This window comes from Canis lupus, chromosome 25 (genome assembly GCF_003254725.2).
Source record: "Canis lupus dingo isolate Sandy chromosome 25, ASM325472v2, whole genome shotgun sequence".
NCBI classification, from domain to species: Eukaryota; Metazoa; Chordata; class Mammalia; order Carnivora; family Canidae; genus Canis; species Canis lupus.
The window spans coordinates 6649639-6667338 of NC_064267.1; the positions used below are offsets into that span (position 1 = coordinate 6649639).

Here is a 17700-nt window from a genome sequence, read left to right on the forward strand (position 1 = left end):
GGTTTTAGTTTTGTTTTTGTTTTTCATTTCAGTCTTCAGGCCATCCGAGAATGTAAATTTGCTTATAACAAAGTAAGGGCTTAATATTATCTCTTTCCATATGAATAATCAATTATCCCACATGATTCATTGATTCCCCACTGATTTATAATACCCCCTGTCATATTACAAATTTCCTTGTATTTGTGGGTCTATTTCTAGAAGGCTCTCATTGATCAATTTTTCCATACTTTTAAAATTACAATAATTTTATCAAAAGTCTTATTATGAACAAATTATTTATCTTTTCCCTTCATCTTTTCCTTTTCCTACTGTTCCTTCTCCTAGACTTTATTGGCTTTTGTGGGCCTTTTACTCTTCCTTAAGATTTCAGAATCAGCTTGTCCAGATCCTCAAAAATCCTTGGCAACAAGAGGACTGTAATTATATTGAATTTATGAATTAATTTGGAGAGAACTGACATCTTTATAATATTGAAGATAATGTATCTCTCCATTAATAAAGTCGTTTTTTATGTCTTTCAAATAACTTTTATAATTCTTTTAAAAATATTGCACACTTTTATTCGATTTATTTCTAGACAACTTATCAATTTAGTTACCAATATAAATTATATCTTCTAAAATTGTATTATCTAATTATGTGTTGCTTTTTATACTAATGCAATTTTTATATATGCAATATATATGCAAATATAATAAAATTTTGTATTATACATAGTATTTTAATAAAAATCCAAAATTCCTTATTTGTTCTAATAATTTGCATAAGTTCTAGGCATTTTTATGTGGACAGTAATGTCAATGATTAAAGTTTTATTCTGCCTTTCTATTCAATATAACTATTCCCTCCTCCTCCCTTCAATCTGCACCATGCAAGAAGAAACAGTGATAGCTGGAAATCTTTTTCATTACTGATTTTAAAAAGCATGGTTTTGTTTTATTTTCAATATTGACATTTATGACAGATTTAAAAGATACTTTTTGAAAATGTTCCTTTTTTTCTAGTGGGCCAGTAATTTTTCTCTTTTCACGAATTTTTGCTTGTTTGTTTTTCTATCCTTGGTTTTCTTCATCTGTTAATGATTTGTTATTTCACCCTCTAAACTGTCGATGTTGTGACATATTAATAGGATATCTAAATTAATACTTAATAATAATATATGCAGGGTTTGATTTTCTATTATTTTATTTAGAGTTTTTGTACTTATGGTCATAAGAAAGATTGGACTATAAGATTTTATTGTTTTTCCCTGTACTGTCCTTGTCTAGTTTAGGTCTGAGATTACATTGACTTCATTAAATGAATTGGGTTACTTTTCCTGTTGTCCTGATCTTTGGGAGAGTTTATATAAAATAGATATGATCCATTCAGTGGAGGCTTGGGAGAATTTGCATATAAACCATTTTGGACTGGAGGATTTTTAGGGGGATAGTTTTTGATCCATTAATCCATCTTTTTTAAATGGCTGTAGGTCTGTTTAGCTTTTTATTTCTTCTTGAGTCAGTTTTGTTAAGTCATAGTTTTCTAAGACTTCCTTAATTTATTGCAGACCAATATTTTTGTAAAATATGAAATTAGGTGCTTGGATATTGCAGCGATATAAAAAAATGCTTTCAATGATTCTAAGTACTTACTCTCAATTTCTGTACTTACTTCATCTCAGACTGGTAACAGTTTGCAGACCAGTTAGCTGACCACACTTTAAGTAGCACTGTTCAGAAAACTATCCATTTGTCAAACTTCTCAAATGCATTAGTGTAGAGCATTGTTCATGATACTCTGATAATATCTTTAAACATTGCTATTGTATGTATAGTTAAATTGTTTGCTCAATTGTAGCAAAAGGAAGTGTGGGAGAATGGAAAAATTTAAAGTCAGAGGAACCAGCTTAATCCACAGCCTTGGATTTTTTGAGCTGGATAACTTTGGGCAAGTTAGTTCTTAGAGACTTTTGTTTGTTTGTTTGTTTGTTTGTAGATTAATCAGGACTTCTCAAACTTTTTCTTTCATTATCTCCAAATGAAGCCTAACATTAAAGCAGATCAAAGTAGAATTGCCCTTCTTAAAGGAGAGAGGGGTATTGCCCCTTTGTCCTTCTACTTTCTCTGACCCCCAAAAGGCCCCTGAGGCACTTCACAAAGGCTAGTATTGAAGAGGAAAAATTTTCCTCTATCTTTCATGATTCTTCTAGCTGATCTAAAAGAAAAAGAGGCATGCAAGAGATTAACTGGAGAAAATCAAATTTAATTTGTACGTACTATGGAACCTAAGAAGTGACCAAGGTGGGCAGCTTTTGTAGTTTATAGAAAAAGAAGCATAAATCTGTGAGGCATTGATAAAACTTATGTTTGGAAACTTTAATTAGAAAGGAATTCTAAACTGAATTTGGACTTGGGTAGTAAATTAGTAAAAGTAACAAGGTTTGCTTATATAGGCTTTTTCAACCCTAAATTCCTTCTCTCTGATCATAAAGCTATCTCTCTGCCTCGTGGTGCAGAGAGGGTACCTTTCACATGGAAGATTTTTTTCTTATATTCTGGAGACAAAAGAGGGTCTGAGTATTTTTGCCCTGGCTATTTCCTAAGTAATAACTTTAACTCAAAATAATCCATATGCCATTTTGGCATATTTTGGGGCAGTCTGCTGTAGGCTCCCACACTAGCACAGTTTGGCCCTACTTGTTTACTTTGCAAAGGTTTGAAATAAACCTTCCTTGAGTTGGGATCATGCCAAACAGCCAGTAAATAATCAGCCAAAGTGATTGCATTAAGCATGGTTTCCATGAGGACTAAAAGAGCCTTCCAGGTTTCCTAGCAACAGAAATCAAGGTCTACTGGCTACAGCAGAATAAAAAACATTCTTTGAAACATGGGAAAAAATGGTTAATTGAGTTTAACCCTATTCTCTATTGTGATGCAACAATAGAAATGATCATTAAGGGTGACAATTTTCTAGTTTTTCCACTTAAACCTTCCAGAGTCTCCTGAGGTATACGTGGCAATCATCAATCACAAGATGAGAGTAGTGGAATTCTCATTTCATTGAAAAATAAAAGGTATTAGTCACATTTTCCTTTGATGCACATTTTACTTATGAGAGAGAAAAGTAAGGAGAAGAGAGTGATAATAATTTCAGCATTTTTTCCCTTTTGTACCATAGTACATAAAGGAAGATATTAAAATACAGCTTTTGGGATATCTTTGGTCTCTTTGTCCTTTCTTTATGAACATCATCTCCTTACTTTATAGATTAGAAAGATTCCTTTCGAAGCTAAGTGACACATCTAAGATCCCACACCTATTAAAAGGCAGAGCCAGGAGAAACCAGGCTTTTTTTTTCTTTAGACTAATTTGTAATTTTTGTTATAATATTAATTGATTATAATCTTCTTGGCCAAAAGTTGACATCTTGCATCTTTTTTCCCCACACTTTATACTTTGAAAAATTAACCTACAGAAAAGTTGAAAAAATAAAATATGAAAACCATATACCACCATTCACCTAGATTCACAAGTTTACATTTTATCTTTTTGCTTTTCTTCTATATATGTGGATATATGTAGATATATATATCCACATATATATGTCTACATACTCATATATAAAATATAAATATACATTTTTATGCTGAACTAGTTACTGAAGAATTAGCAACTCATTAATAAAGACTTCTTACTTTTATATTATATATCTCATATATATATTCTTCTAGCCAAAATATCATCAACTACATGTGAGAATTAAATGGATTATCATCTAATATAGTCTATAATCAAATATTTTCAATTGCCTTAATACTATCTTTCATAGGTTTTAAAAATCTTGGATCCAATCAAGATTTGCACCATATATACATTTTTTTAAGATTGATTTATTTATTTGAGAGAGAGAGAGAGAGAGAGAGTATGAGCAAGAAGGGCAGAAGGAGAGGGAGAGACTGTCAAGCAGACTCCACACTGAGAACAGAGCCTGACCTGGAGCTCAATCTCATTACCTGGAGATCACTCCTAAGCCAGAAACAAGAGTTGGATGCTCAGCTGACTGCTTCACCCAGGCATCCCCCTACATTTGCTTTTGATATTTCTTTCCTTCTTTCTTTCTTTCTTTCTTCCTTTCATGACACTGACTTTTTGAGTTCAGATCATTATCTTCTCAAATGTTCCATTCAGAATGCACTCTGAATTTTTATGACTGTTTCTTCATAATTTGACATAGATGAGATTTTTAGCAAAAAAACTATATATGTAATATTGTATATTTATTGCATCACATCAGGTAGCAAATAAAGTCAGGAGATTTTCCTATTGGTGAGGCTGTCTGATCACCTAGTTAAGATGATTCCCAAATGTCAGGGTACATTTCAATTTGTAATTTGTAAATAATCTGCATTATGAATCTTTGAGATCATGTGAACATTCAGTTTCATGACAATCTTTAGGCCAAATTGTTTCAGCATCCTTGCTTACCCTGTTATTGCTGGAATGATTTATTAAAATAGAGAATTGCAGGGATGCCTTGGTGGCTCAGTGGTTGAGCGTCTGCCTTCTGCTCAGGGCGTGATCCTGGGCTCCCTGCATGGAGACTGCTTCTCCCTCTGCCTGTGTCTCCGCCTCTCTCTCTCATTAATAAATAAATAAAATCTTTTTAAAAAATGAAGAATTGCAGAATGATTTTTTTTTAGTTCTATCCATTCCTTCCACGTTTATTAGCTTGCATTCTAATTATAAAGAAAAGTCTTCTTTCTGCCTCTTTGTCTCTGTGTATGTATCCTTATGCCTCTGTGTCTCTCCCTATCTCATTGCTAGTTCAGTAATCACTGCCACACTGCCTTCTTAAGCTTTGTTGCTTTTGATCTAAATTGCTACATAAAAAGGGCTTGGGGAAAATGTTTATGGTTGTTAAGGCACAGTGATGTAGGATTCTTTGTCTAAGGCGTCTTCTGAAAGCTTAATGAGGAGGGTAGAGCCAATTTACTTCACCTGAGCTTCTAGGAATGAAGTTCTTGATTATTGATAAGGTAATTGGTGAATAATGCCGTTAAGTAGCTAATGAAACTAGAGAAGTGTCCATAAAAGATTAAAAGGAGTAGGAATTTTTTTTTAAGGGTATTCTAAAATTCTAAAATGTCATTTGATTTTAGCTAAAGTATAACCACAGGGGCCACTGGGTCTTCAGATGAAGTTTTGCATTTCAGATGAAGTTTTTTTAAACTTATATTATATGTTACAGTTCAATTTAAAAATTAGCAAAGTGTTTCTAAAAATGTCTTTATTCATTATTTGTGAAAGGCTGAGAAAATATCAATTATGTTTATGTGGGGAGGTAGAAATTATTGTTGGAAATTATGGAAAAGCTAAAACTTTGATACCAGCATTATTTCTACATTTGAAGATCTTGGTTTTAATAGTGATGATAGATGCATAAGCAAATAATTATAATAAAATATACAGGGATCCCTAGGGTGGTGCAGCAGTTTAGCGCCTGCCTTTGGCCCAGGGCGCGATCCTGGAGACCCAGGATCAAATCCCACGTTGGGCTCCCAGTGCACGGAGCCTGCTTCTCCCTCTGCCTGTGTCTCTGCCTCTCTCTGTCTCTGTCTCTCTGTGTGACTATCATAAATAAATAAAAATTTTAAAAAAAGATTTAAAAAAAATATACAATTAGTGGGATAGATGAATGAACAAAAAAAGATATTAATGAGCTAAATGGGCAGAAATCATTTATTTGAGGTGGAGCCTGACTAAGGACACACACTGGGTTTTCCTTCAGAGACATTTGAAGACAGTTTGAATCAGAATTTGGTCTTCTATCCTTCATCCTCTTGTTTCTATCATCAAACCAAATGGCCCTGGGGACACTGCACACCCATCAAACCTGGTGTTTTATGTGCAATAGTTATAGAGAGGTCAAAATTAGAAGGAGGCCATATGAGTAGGTTATAGGGTACAGAATATCTGAGGGTCAAAGTCAAGAAACTCTGTGAGTACTGGCTTAGCAGAAAAGGGTATTGATATCAGCCAGGGTAGAAAAGATCATGAGCCCCTTGATGGCCATTTCAGGAGTGCCTTAGAGTTTGGGGTTCAGTGGAAAGATAGCATGTGTAAAAGGCAGATTGTTGAAGAAAAGGTGTAGAACAAATGGCATTAATCAGACACTCGTTTATTCTTCTGGCCATAGATAGACCATAGTTAAAGTCTATCAGCTAATGATCATTGACATTCATTCAACTTCTACCTGACTAGGTTTTGAGCATGAATCTAACCTGATTTATATGTTTTAGCAATGCCTACTGTACTACCTACAACATCATAGAATAAAGGTGGTATGACTAAGTGGGAAGACTCTTGATACTTCTTTTAACCAAGAATGTGAAACAGAGTAAGTATCAGTAATAATACAAAGGTTACAGACATTTACAGACATCTTTGGGTTCATGAGTTAAACCATGATGTAATGAAGTCTATAGAATAAGAGACTTTTCAAAAAAATTTATTTACTTGTTTTAGAGAGAGAGAGAGAGAGCATGAGTGGGAGGGGTAGAAGGAGAGAGAGAGTCTCAAGCAGACTCTGTCCTGAGCCTAGTGCAGGGCTTGATCTCATGAACCTGAAATCCTGACCTGAGCTGAAACCAAGAGTAGGACACTTAACTGCACCACCCAGGCACCTGATAGAATAAAGCACTTTTAAATAGGATATAAATAAAAATATAATTTGATGATTTAGCTCTTTTATTGGAGCCCTATGTCCATAATATGAATGATAAAAACACTAACAATTAGCCTTTGAAATAAGATGATTAAAATAAATACAACTTATCAGTGTTCTGTGATGAATACATGCTGTTTCCATATACGAGCAATCCTAATGATAACAATAACTGTCAGCTTAATATATCATAACCTAGAAAAAATAATTCACACATTATATGGTGAATTGCTGAGGTCTTTGGAATTTAGCCACTTGATTAATACCTGGAAGAGCATCTGGTTTCAAACTCAAGCTACAAATCTCAGAAAGAAATACAATCTAAACAATGAACAGTATATGGATAAAGGATTGGCTATTCAAATGATAGTATAAGCACAATTTGTAGAAACTCAGCTAGAACCTGTGTTTGTTTCTTTGTTTTAACAGAGCTGTCTTGCAGGAATTTGTAGGAGAGTAGTTTAGGGTATGATTAAATCACTGGGATTTTTTTTTAAAGATTTTATTTATTTATTCATGAGAGACACACACACACACACACAGAGAGAGAGAGAGAGAGGCAGAGACATAGGCAGAGGGAGAGGGAGAAGCAGGCTCCAGACAAGGAGCCTGATGTGGGACTCGATCCTGGGACTCCAGGATCATGCCCTGGGCTCAAGGCAGGTGCCAAACCACTGAGCAACCCAGGGATCCCCAAATCACTGGGATTTAAAATCTAGCCATTTTTTAAAATCCGTATCATGCTGACACAACAAGGCTTTTCCAAATGGCTGGTTTATTATTCTGTAATAAGCTGTAACTAGGTATTTAGTTCCTCTAAATGAATCTATTCTTTAGAGTACACATTTAAGTCATGTGTTTAAAGTAGATTCCATCTATACATGCATGTGTCATTTATCTTAGACTGAAAATCTTTACTATTTTTAGAAAGACTTAGATATAATTGAAATTAAGGATAACTCTTTATATATTAATACTTTCCTTCATAATTTTATAGTGTTTCAAACTCTGTTTTCATTATAATTTAAATTGTCTATTTAAAAACCATTTAAACCTAGTGATCCATTTTATTTCAACTCCTCATATCTTTATCCAAAACATTATATTATGACAGGGAGAAGTTATGAAACTCATTTAGTGAATTTCCATAGGTGACATGTTCTCTAGATAATCCATATATTCAGGTCTTACTGGATAGAGGCTTTAATTTGACATTCATGCACTTTTTATTTGACACTCATGCACTTTTGTTTGCCCAAACTTCAACACACTTAAGCTCTCTTTAATAGATGATGAAATAACATTCTCTTGAAACCCCGATTATTACACATGCATTCAAATTCATTTTATTGTTATCTCTGAAGTACATATATATATATGAAGAGGTGAGGTTGGCAAAATGTTATTGTTCAACATCAGACTTAAAAAGTAATTTTAAAACAGCTTGGAGGTTCCTCAAAAAAATTAAACAGAATTATCATATGATCTAGCAATTCTACTTCTGGGTATATGCCCAAAAGAATTGAAAGCAAGGACTCAAAGACATATTTATACATCCATTTTCATAGCAGCATTATTCATAGTAGCTAAATGATGGAAACAGTCAAAGTGTGCATTGACAGATGAGTGGATAAACAAAATGTGTTTTTACTTACTTACTTACAATTAAGTATTATTAAACTTTAATGGGATCCCTGGCTACCCAGGGTTTCAGTGGTTTAGTGCCGCCTTCAGCCCAGGGCCTGATCCTGGAGTCCCGGGATCAAGTCCCACATCAGGCTCCTTGTATGGATCCTGCTTCTCCCTCTGCCTGTGTCTCTGCCTTCTCTGTGTGTGTGTCTTCCATGAATAAATAAAATCTTAAAAAAAAAAACTTTAAAAAGGAATAAATTTGTGGTACCCACTACTACATGAAAGAATCTTGAAGACAATATGTTAAGTGAACTAAGTCTGTCACAAAAGGAAAAATATTATATGATTCCATTCTTTTTTTTTTTTAAAGATTTTATTTATTTGAGAAAGAGTGAGAGAGAGAGAGAGCATGAGCAGGGGGAGGGAGAGAGGGAGAAGCAGACTCCCCACTGAGCAAGGAGTCAGGTGTGGGGCTCGATGTGGGGGCTCAATCCTAGGACCTTGGGATCATGACCTGAGCAGAAGGCAGATGCCTAACTGCCTGAGCCACTCAGGCGCCCTCTGATTCCATTCCTATGAGCTACTTAGGCTCATCAAGCTCACAGAGACAGTAGAATGGTGGTTGCCAAGGGCTATGAGGAAAGGAGAATGGGGAGTTAGTGTTTAATGGATATGGTGTTTCAGTTTGAGAAGTTGGTTCTGGAGATGGATGGTAGCAATGGCTACTCAACAATATAAAGTCCTTAGTGCTGCTGAACTATACACTTAAAAATGGTTAAAATGGTAAATTTTATGTTATGCATATTTATTACAATGTAAAAACTAATTGAAAAAAGTGATCCTAATATATTAGTAATACTTGGTGAAAAGCAAACTCTAACTTTTACTGCTTTAGCAAATCATAGTCCTAGAGGTTATTTTAGCTTTTATGCAACCAGAAATGAGATAATTAAGGTAGATGGAGTCTTGGCAGAGACAATACTTCAAATGAGACCTCCAGTGGTGCTGGATAGGCAGATCTTCCTGAATCTAAAGCCCATGATTTTTCTGCGAGGCTCAGATTATAATGGGCATCTTTGTGTTTAGATGAAAGACATTATTAGAAGCAGGTGCTATGTGAAGAGCCCAGGCAGCTGCCCCTGGGAATTCTGTCAAACTTGGGTATGGGAGATGTCATTTCTCTAGAGATGAGATATCCCTGGACAGGTGATTCCAGATAATAGGACACATGTGGTGGGGGGCAGCTTAAATAAATTGGTCTCAGGACCAGGGAGAAACTGTTATTGTTATTTGGGGCTTAAGTTCAGAAAATGTAGTAACTTAAGCTGTGACCCCTAAGAATTGTGCATGGCTCCTTAAATCCTTCTTTCTGGCATGGAGTTCAATCCACAGATGAATATTCGCTGAGTCTAGTTATTACAGAAGAGAGAGTTTGGAGATTGTGGGTATTGTGGGTACAGACTGGATGGGAAGGCTCAGGTTAAGAGTTTAAAGAATCACTCCCAATCTAGTTGAAAGTCATTGGCCATATTTCTAGGCTATCAGGTCCTCAGCCCTAGCATATGAACCCCTTGCACCATTGAGCAACTCTAGACTTCTTCCCGTTCCTCTTTCAGCTGCCCATTACCATCCTTATGTTCCACTGTCCTTCCATCCTCTCCCCAAGAAGTTTGAAGCTCCAACACCCCCAGTCTAGCTTTCCTCCTTCTTTCTGATCCACTCCAGTGTGCACATGGGAAGAGCTGTTTGAAAGGTCTGGTGCTTTAGAGTTGCGTTAGCCCTACTCAGTAGGAAGTATTCAATAAGTGTTTGTTGAATTATGTTGAACACCTCCCTCTCCAAATAAAACTATTTCGATGCATTAAGTTTATTAATTTCTCAGTGTATTCTGGTGCCAGAAAATTGGCCTGGGGAGGAACCAGGAGCTAGCTATGAACAATTCCTGTGATCTTAAGCAAGGATTTAACTTCATTGTTGTTCTTCTTATAAAATAAAAAAAAAATTTAAGTCCTCAAAAAAACATTCTAGTTCCAAAATGTTGGATTCTCTGGGCTCACACCTGCATCTCTGTCTGGAATCTCCTATTCTCCTATAAACAATTGATCCCTGATCCAAGGGCATGACATGAGGCTGTAGAATTCTCTTTCAGTGACAATCTCCTAAGCAATACAGGGTCTTTTTCTAATCATGACTCCCAGTCCCACCAGATCTCGGGTCTGAAATTATGTTTTGGGGCTTTTTTTGGGTAAATGATGCCAAAAACTAGTGGTTAAACATAAGACATAATGCAATGGCTTAAATACTGATGCAAACTCATATTTTGAATAATATTTCTTGATTTTTATTTTTTGACCATCAAGGAAATTTGATCCATGTGTATGAAGAGCTAAAAATTCAACTTTTAATGCCAAATTTTAAAATCTATCCACTGGTCTCAAAGCTAATGAAAAGTACCAAGCCATTTGGCTTTGCTGCTTTTTAACTAAAATAAAGTGAACTGAACTAATGCTGATTAAGTTTGGGGGAGGAAAAAAAATCAGCATGGATGACACATTATATACCACATATTGGCTTCCTATGATTCAAAACCATGTTGCTGAAGACCAGCAGGCTGCTGGTGGATCTTTAATTACTAAAATTAGTAATATGGACATATAAGCCTAATGTATAATATGAATATAAAGTACACAATTAATAGGAAATGCATACTAAAAGAATTTTAATTAATGAATGAACATCACTATTGCATTAGCTTTCTTAAGTAGGTCAGAGCTTAAAGCTGTCCAAATAATAGATTTTATGTTTCCTTTTTTTTCTTCTCCATCTATCTCAAGGCAAGAAATTAATCTTTTTCCTGTTCCAGTGTCATCACTAGATTAATGACTATCATATGTGGAGTCTGACTACAGGGAGCTCCTCATACACACAGCCACATGTGGCTTCTGAAAAACGAACGAAATCATTTTTCTCACAGAATATGATTACAGTGGGATATCAAATAGATTATTTTTTTTTCTTGGAAAAAAAGATTGTTAAATTTGTTCTGATGACAGTGGTAATTGAGCTTTAGAAATACAAATGCCTCTCCCTTCTGTCATGCCTCACTTATGTTGTCATAGATACTATTTCAATTTAGAAAACCTTATTGAGGACGATATGGAAAAGACAAGATCCCTGTCCCCTCCTCCCAAAATTATATATTCTAGTAGGAGATATATGATCCCACCACAATCTACTGATACATGCATATAATGCATGCAGATGAACATTTTTATTGAAAATCAGTCTTCAAATTGACATTTCATCCCTTCTTTTGAACATAAGTAAGGTAAAGTTTGAACAAAGAGAATTGGTGGGGTGTTTTTTTCTTTTTTTCTTAACAGAGAGTTTTTTTAAAGTAAAAAAGACTCCAGTGTTATTCCAGACACTCCCTATTGGCTGGAACTTCACATTTGGAATTAAGGCACATGGATGCATGTGAATGACAAGCCAGAATTCTGGAGACATGGATTCTGCCCTAATACCTCTGCAGTGAAGTTCTGTAGCAGTAGGATGGCTGAAATGAGAACAAGTAAGAAAGCTCTTGAAGGACAATGTTACTGACAGGAGCCAGGCAAATCTTAAAAAGGAAATGAATACAAAATTTCAAACTTAATTAGACTATAAAAGTCACATATGTTAAATTGTAAGGAACTCTTTTCCATAACATTGCTCTGTTATACAAGTGCCAAGAACCTTTTTTTTTTAATTTAAATTGCAATTTGGGGGATCCCTGGGTGGTGCAGCGGTTTGGCGCCTGCCTTTGGCCCAGGGCGCGATCCTGGAGATCTGGGATCGAATCCCACGTCAGGCTCCCAGTGCATGGAGCCTGCTTCTCCCTCTGCCTGTGTCTCTGCCTCTCTCTCTCTCACTGTGTGGCCTATCATAAATAAATAAAAATTTAAATAAATAAATAAATAAATAAATAAATAAATTGCAGTTTGGGAAAAAATACTTTTAAGCCCTTAAAGCATCTTCAAAACTAGATATGTTTAATGCCTTTTCAAAATGCTTTAATAACTTAAAATTATTTTTTTCCAACTACTAATGATCCTGATGAATGAATAATTGGTCAGAAAAGTAAAATTACCAAATATAACTCAGTAATTAGTAGGACAAAAGAATGGTCTGGAAACTGCATTTTACTTAAGATATTATTTGTGTCCAAGTCTAACATTGGACTGCCTTATGAATCCTGGCGTCACCAGCACCTGGCTTATTGTAGGTGCTCAGCAAGTCTCTTGTTGAAGGAGTGACCCTGTGGGTTAAGTGAGCAAGTGAGCAAAGAATGAATGAATGCAGGGCACCTGGGTGACACCGTCAGTTCAGCATCAGTTAACCAAAACTCTTGGTTTTGGCTCAGGTGGTGATGTCAGGGTCATGAAATGGAGCCTTGCATCAAGCTCCACACTCAGTGTGGAGTCTGCTTGAGATTCCCTCTCCTCCCCCTGCCTCAAATAAATACATCTTTTTTTAAAAAAAGAATGAATGAATGAATGAATGAATGAATGAATGGAGATTTACCAGGCAATACGTTTAACACAAAGGGAGAGTGATCCTGGAATCTCAAATTGAAGATGAGTAAATGCTTCTTAAATCCTGTTTGACGAAACATTGGGAATTTTCCCCTTACTTCAAGCCAAGAGCCTTCTCAAGTTCCTCATTTCAATAATGATGATGGTACTGAAAGAGAAGCAGTCACCTTCTTTGTTTTTAAGTAATTCTCTTTCAGTGAACTTTTAATTATCCTAAAGGAGGAAAGCAATGGTGCACATAATCCCAAATCTCTTGTTGGAATGCATTATATGATGGCTTTTTACAGCAGTTTGCCTTCCTAATTATGTTTTGATTAGGCTTCTATTACAGTTACTAGAATTCCCTTAGCAGAGAGAACAGCAGGTCAGGCAGCCCAAGAACACTGTGATCAATGCATTGAGGTTGGCTGGGGTTGACCCATACTTCACTAGCAACCCTTCTTTTTAAAATGCAGTGGACCGGGCACCCCCTAGTGGCGCAGTGGTTTAGCGCCGCCTGCATCCCGGGGTCTGATCCTGGAGACCCAGGATCGAGTCCCACGTCAGGCTCCCTGCATGGAGCTCACTTCTCCTTCTGCCTGTGTCTCTGCCTCTCAGTCTCTCTCTCTCTCTGTATAAATAAATTAAAAAAATAAAATAAAATGCAGTGGACTGAGATGCCTGGGTGGCTCAGCAGTTGAGCGTCTGCCTTTGGCTCAGGGCATGATCCTGGGGTCCTGGGATGGAGTCCCACATCGGGCTCTCTGCATAGAGCCTGCTTCTCCATCTGCCTATGTCTCTGCCTTTCTCTGTGTCTCTCATGAATAAATAAATAAAATAAAATAAATACAGTGTGCTAAGCACATTGAGGAATACAAAGTCATAGCGGGTCTTTCAGGTTCATAATTTATTCAGTGGTAAAAAAAAAATTTATTCAGTGGTGATCATCAAGAACTTTTAGGTGGTAAAAGGGGCAATCAATACAAGGAGGAAATAAATATCATCTTATACAAGGAAGAATGATATATAAGCTTAGAATTCCAGGAACTCATGATGTAGATATGTGACCTTTAGCAACACAAGGCAATATATGCTAAAGGATAAATGGACCACATCTTCAGACATCACCTGAGGTGAGAAGACAAGGAAGACACTAGAGGAGGGTGACTTGAGTTAGTTCTTAAAGGTAAATAACATTTGTATTAGTGGAGAAGATTCAGGAGAGTTCACTAAAGCAGCAGTGTCCAATGGAAATACAATGTGAGCCATATATGCAAATTTAAATTTTCTGATAGTCAATCAAAAAAGCTAAAAAAAATGGGTGAAGTTGAATTTAATAGTACATTGTGTTTAACCCAATCTATTAAAAATATTATCTTAACACGTAATCAGCGTAAAAATTACAAGATGCTTTACACTTTCCTTTTTAAACTACGTCTTCAAAATCTGGTGAGTATCTTACACTTGCAGCACATCTCAATCCAGACTAGTATGTTTCAAGTACTTAATAGCTATAAGTAACTAATGGCTACTGTATTGGAAAGCGTAGGTCTAAAACCTTGCTTCTTAAACTATAGTCTGGGGATCAGCTGCATTGGCTGAAATGTTAGAAATGCAGAATCTTGGGCTCCTTCCCAGACCTACTGAATCAAAATCTGCATTTCAACAAGATACTCAGGTAATTTCTATTCACACTGAAGTTTGAGAAATACTGGTCTAGGCAAGGAAAAGTTTGAACAGCAGTCTGGGGTTAAGAGTGCTGAAGAAATGTTTCAGGTCCAGCCATCATTAGAACATATGAGAAGTAGAAGAGTAGATGGGTTGTTGTTTATAAGGAATTTGATAAAAACAACAACAAAAAAGGAATTTGATAAAACAATTTTAATCTGAGTGTCTGTTTCTCAGACTTCAAAATGAAACTAACCCTGCTCATCTTGTAAGACTGATATTTAAATTAGGGACAATGTGGGATGCCTGGGTGGCTCAGTGGTTGAGTGCCTGCCTTTGGCTTGGATCGTGATCCCAAGGTCCTGGGATCAAGTTCCGCTTCAGGCCCCCAAGCCTGCTTCTCCCTCTCCCTGTCTTTGCTTCTCTGTGTGTGTCCCTCATGAATAAACAAATAAAATCTTAAAAAAAATAATTAGAGACAATGATAAAGCAATTCACATGGTGCCTGGCTTCCAGATATGGAAGTTTTATATAATTCCATTACTAATAGCAAATAGTCATAGATGCAGACTCTAGTGCTACAAGATTTTAACTACAAGGAAAGTATCTGAAACTATAAGAAAATTGACAAATAGAATTGCAGACCACCACTGCTGTCATATGCCAGGATTCTGTGTGCTTGGCAGGAGTCTCAAATGAGAGCTAATGTCAAAGCAGGTTCATTCAAGATAGGATAGGAGAGAGGGAAGTCCCACAGGGGGCAACACAGGTGCTAGGATTCACACATTATGTTCATAAACCCACTGTGACCACCACTCATCAAAATATGTTGCACAACTCTGGACATATGGTTTACTAACAAATTAGCGGGACTGAAAGGATCAGATAACTGATCCTTATGCTCATTTAACATCTGGCCCTTTCACTAAGTTGACATGTTGGGTCAAGACATCTTATTCCAGCTGTCAAACTGTGTCAGCATGTCTGGGAATATTAACCCACTGTAAGTAATACAGTACTGAGAACTAGAAACCCACTAATATTGTTGTTGGAAGATTAGCAATATCTCCTTCTAATGACAGTCTATCAAAAATGTCAACTATCACCAAAAAGAGTGGGAGGTAACTCTGGGACAATAGAAAGACCCTGGTTTGAGAGTCATGTGATCATGGGATTCTAGTTTTAGCTCTTTCATAATAATTAGCTTTGCTTTCTTAATCAGAAGTTTAATCTCCTGTGGCTTCTGCTTCTATATTGATAAAACAATGAGCTTAGATATGTGAATCTCTTCATTTAGTCATTTCCAGTTGTATTTTTATTTGATTTTTTTCAAATTTTGTTTTATCTTTTATTGCGGCAAATTATATGTTACTTAAAATTTATCACTTTAACTATTTTTTGAAGACTTTTCAAAAAATTTAGTCATTTGTGAGAGAGAGAGCCAGCGAGACTGTGAACAGAATGGAGGGTCAGAGGGAGAAGGAGAAGTAGAGTCCCCACTGAGCAGGGAGTTTGATGCGAGGCTTGATCCTAGGACCCCAGGAAATGACCTGAGCCAAAGGTGGGCAAAACTGACTGAGCCACCCCAGTGCCCCAATTCCAACCATTTTTAAATATACAGTTCAGTAGCATTAAATACATACACATTGCTGTACAATCATCACCACCGTCCATCACAAGAATTTTAATTTTTCCAAACTCCATATACATTAAACACTAACACTGTCTTCCCCCTTGGCCTAACTTGTAAAAACCAATATGCCACTTTCTCTCTCTATGAATTTGACTATTATAGGTACCTCATATAAGTAGAATCTGGTCGTATTAGTCCTGTTGAGTCTAGCTTATTTCACATAGCATAATGTCTTCAAGATTCATCCATGTTGTAGCATGTATGAGAATTTAATTCCCTTTTAAAGTTGAATAATCTGGGATGCCTGGGTGGCTCAGTGGTTGAGCATCTGCCTTCAGCTCAGGTTGTGATCCCGGGGTCCTGGGATCAGGTTCCACATTGTGCTCCCCACGAGGAGCCTGCTTCTCCCTCTATGTCTCTGCTTCTCTCTTTGTGTTTCTCATGAATAAAAAAATAAAATCTTTCAAAAAATAAAGTTGAATAATCTCCCATTATATGTCTATACCACATTTTGTTTATCCATGTTTGGGTGCAGTGGCAGGTGGTTTGGAGATATGTGTTGCTAACATTCCTTGCAGTGGTGCCTGAATAGGCAAATGAATGCATGCATTGGTCAATTTCTGGGATTTCTAGGGTTAGTGGTACTTTGCTCTAAACACCAGGAAAGGGAATAAGAGGTGGTGAGGGAAATGATTTAGCAATAACAGAAGCCAGGGCATAAGGACAGAGAAATGCCTGTTTATCAAAATGCAGGGATGATATAGACTCAAATATTGGAGCCACCAAAAGAAGGTGAAGCTGTGCAAAGAGTTGGGCAATGCTGAAGCATGCAGGGCTGATGGGGAAGTAGGAACCAGTGAGGCACATTTTGGTCCTTAATGGGAGTATCAATCAGTTACCTTGGTAGGATGATCATCCCTTTGAGATTGGTATAACATTTCAACTCATGCAGATGAGGTCATCAGAGTTAAAAGGTTCTCACTGTTTATAGTGTTTGTTTCCATATGCCCCATTTTCACTATGATGAATCTACAATAATCACTGGGTTTATGAATTAGTGAAGTTGACTGACAATGACAATGTCTATAAAGTCAATCTATGAGTTCTACAGATTGTGCCAATTCCAAGCAGCAAAAGAAAACACAAAGCACCTGAAATTATTTGCTGGTGTCATTATGTCATTGTGAAATTAATTTGTTTTGAACAATGTCCCAGACAGACCACTCACAGAAAACCTTCAGGGAGGAGGAGGAAGAAAGTTGGAGAAGGCAGGGTTGGAAAAAGTGCTTCTGTTCAGCCTCATTGCCCTGACCTTTCCAGAAAAGTTGGATGAATTGGTTGAAGCTGAAATTGGTCAAGGGTTATAAGAAATAGGATCTTTCTTGTCAAAAATCTCACCTCTGTTTTAGGCCAATTAGAAATAAATGTAGATTAAGAAGTTTCTCTTTGCTTTTTAAAAAATATTCTTTATTATTTATTCATGATAGTCATAGAGAGAGGAGAGAG

At 36.4% G+C, this 17700-nt stretch overlaps 2 protein-coding genes across 8 annotated transcripts in view; one reads left to right on the forward strand and one right to left on the reverse strand.

The window, feature by feature from the left end:
- STARD13 (StAR related lipid transfer domain containing 13) overlaps window positions 1-17700 on the forward strand; it is a 511253-nt gene that overhangs the window by 64824 nt on the left and 428729 nt on the right. The window lies entirely within an intron of this gene.
- Window positions 11385-17700, reverse strand: part of LOC125753680 (uncharacterized) — a 43050-nt gene continuing 36734 nt past the window's right edge. Inside the window, exon 3 of the mRNA XM_049101461.1 lies at window positions 11385-11896. Coding sequence (XP_048957418.1) covers window positions 11799-11896 — 98 coding nt within the window. The 3' untranslated portion in view covers window positions 11385-11798. The remainder of the gene's footprint in view (window positions 11897-17700) is intronic.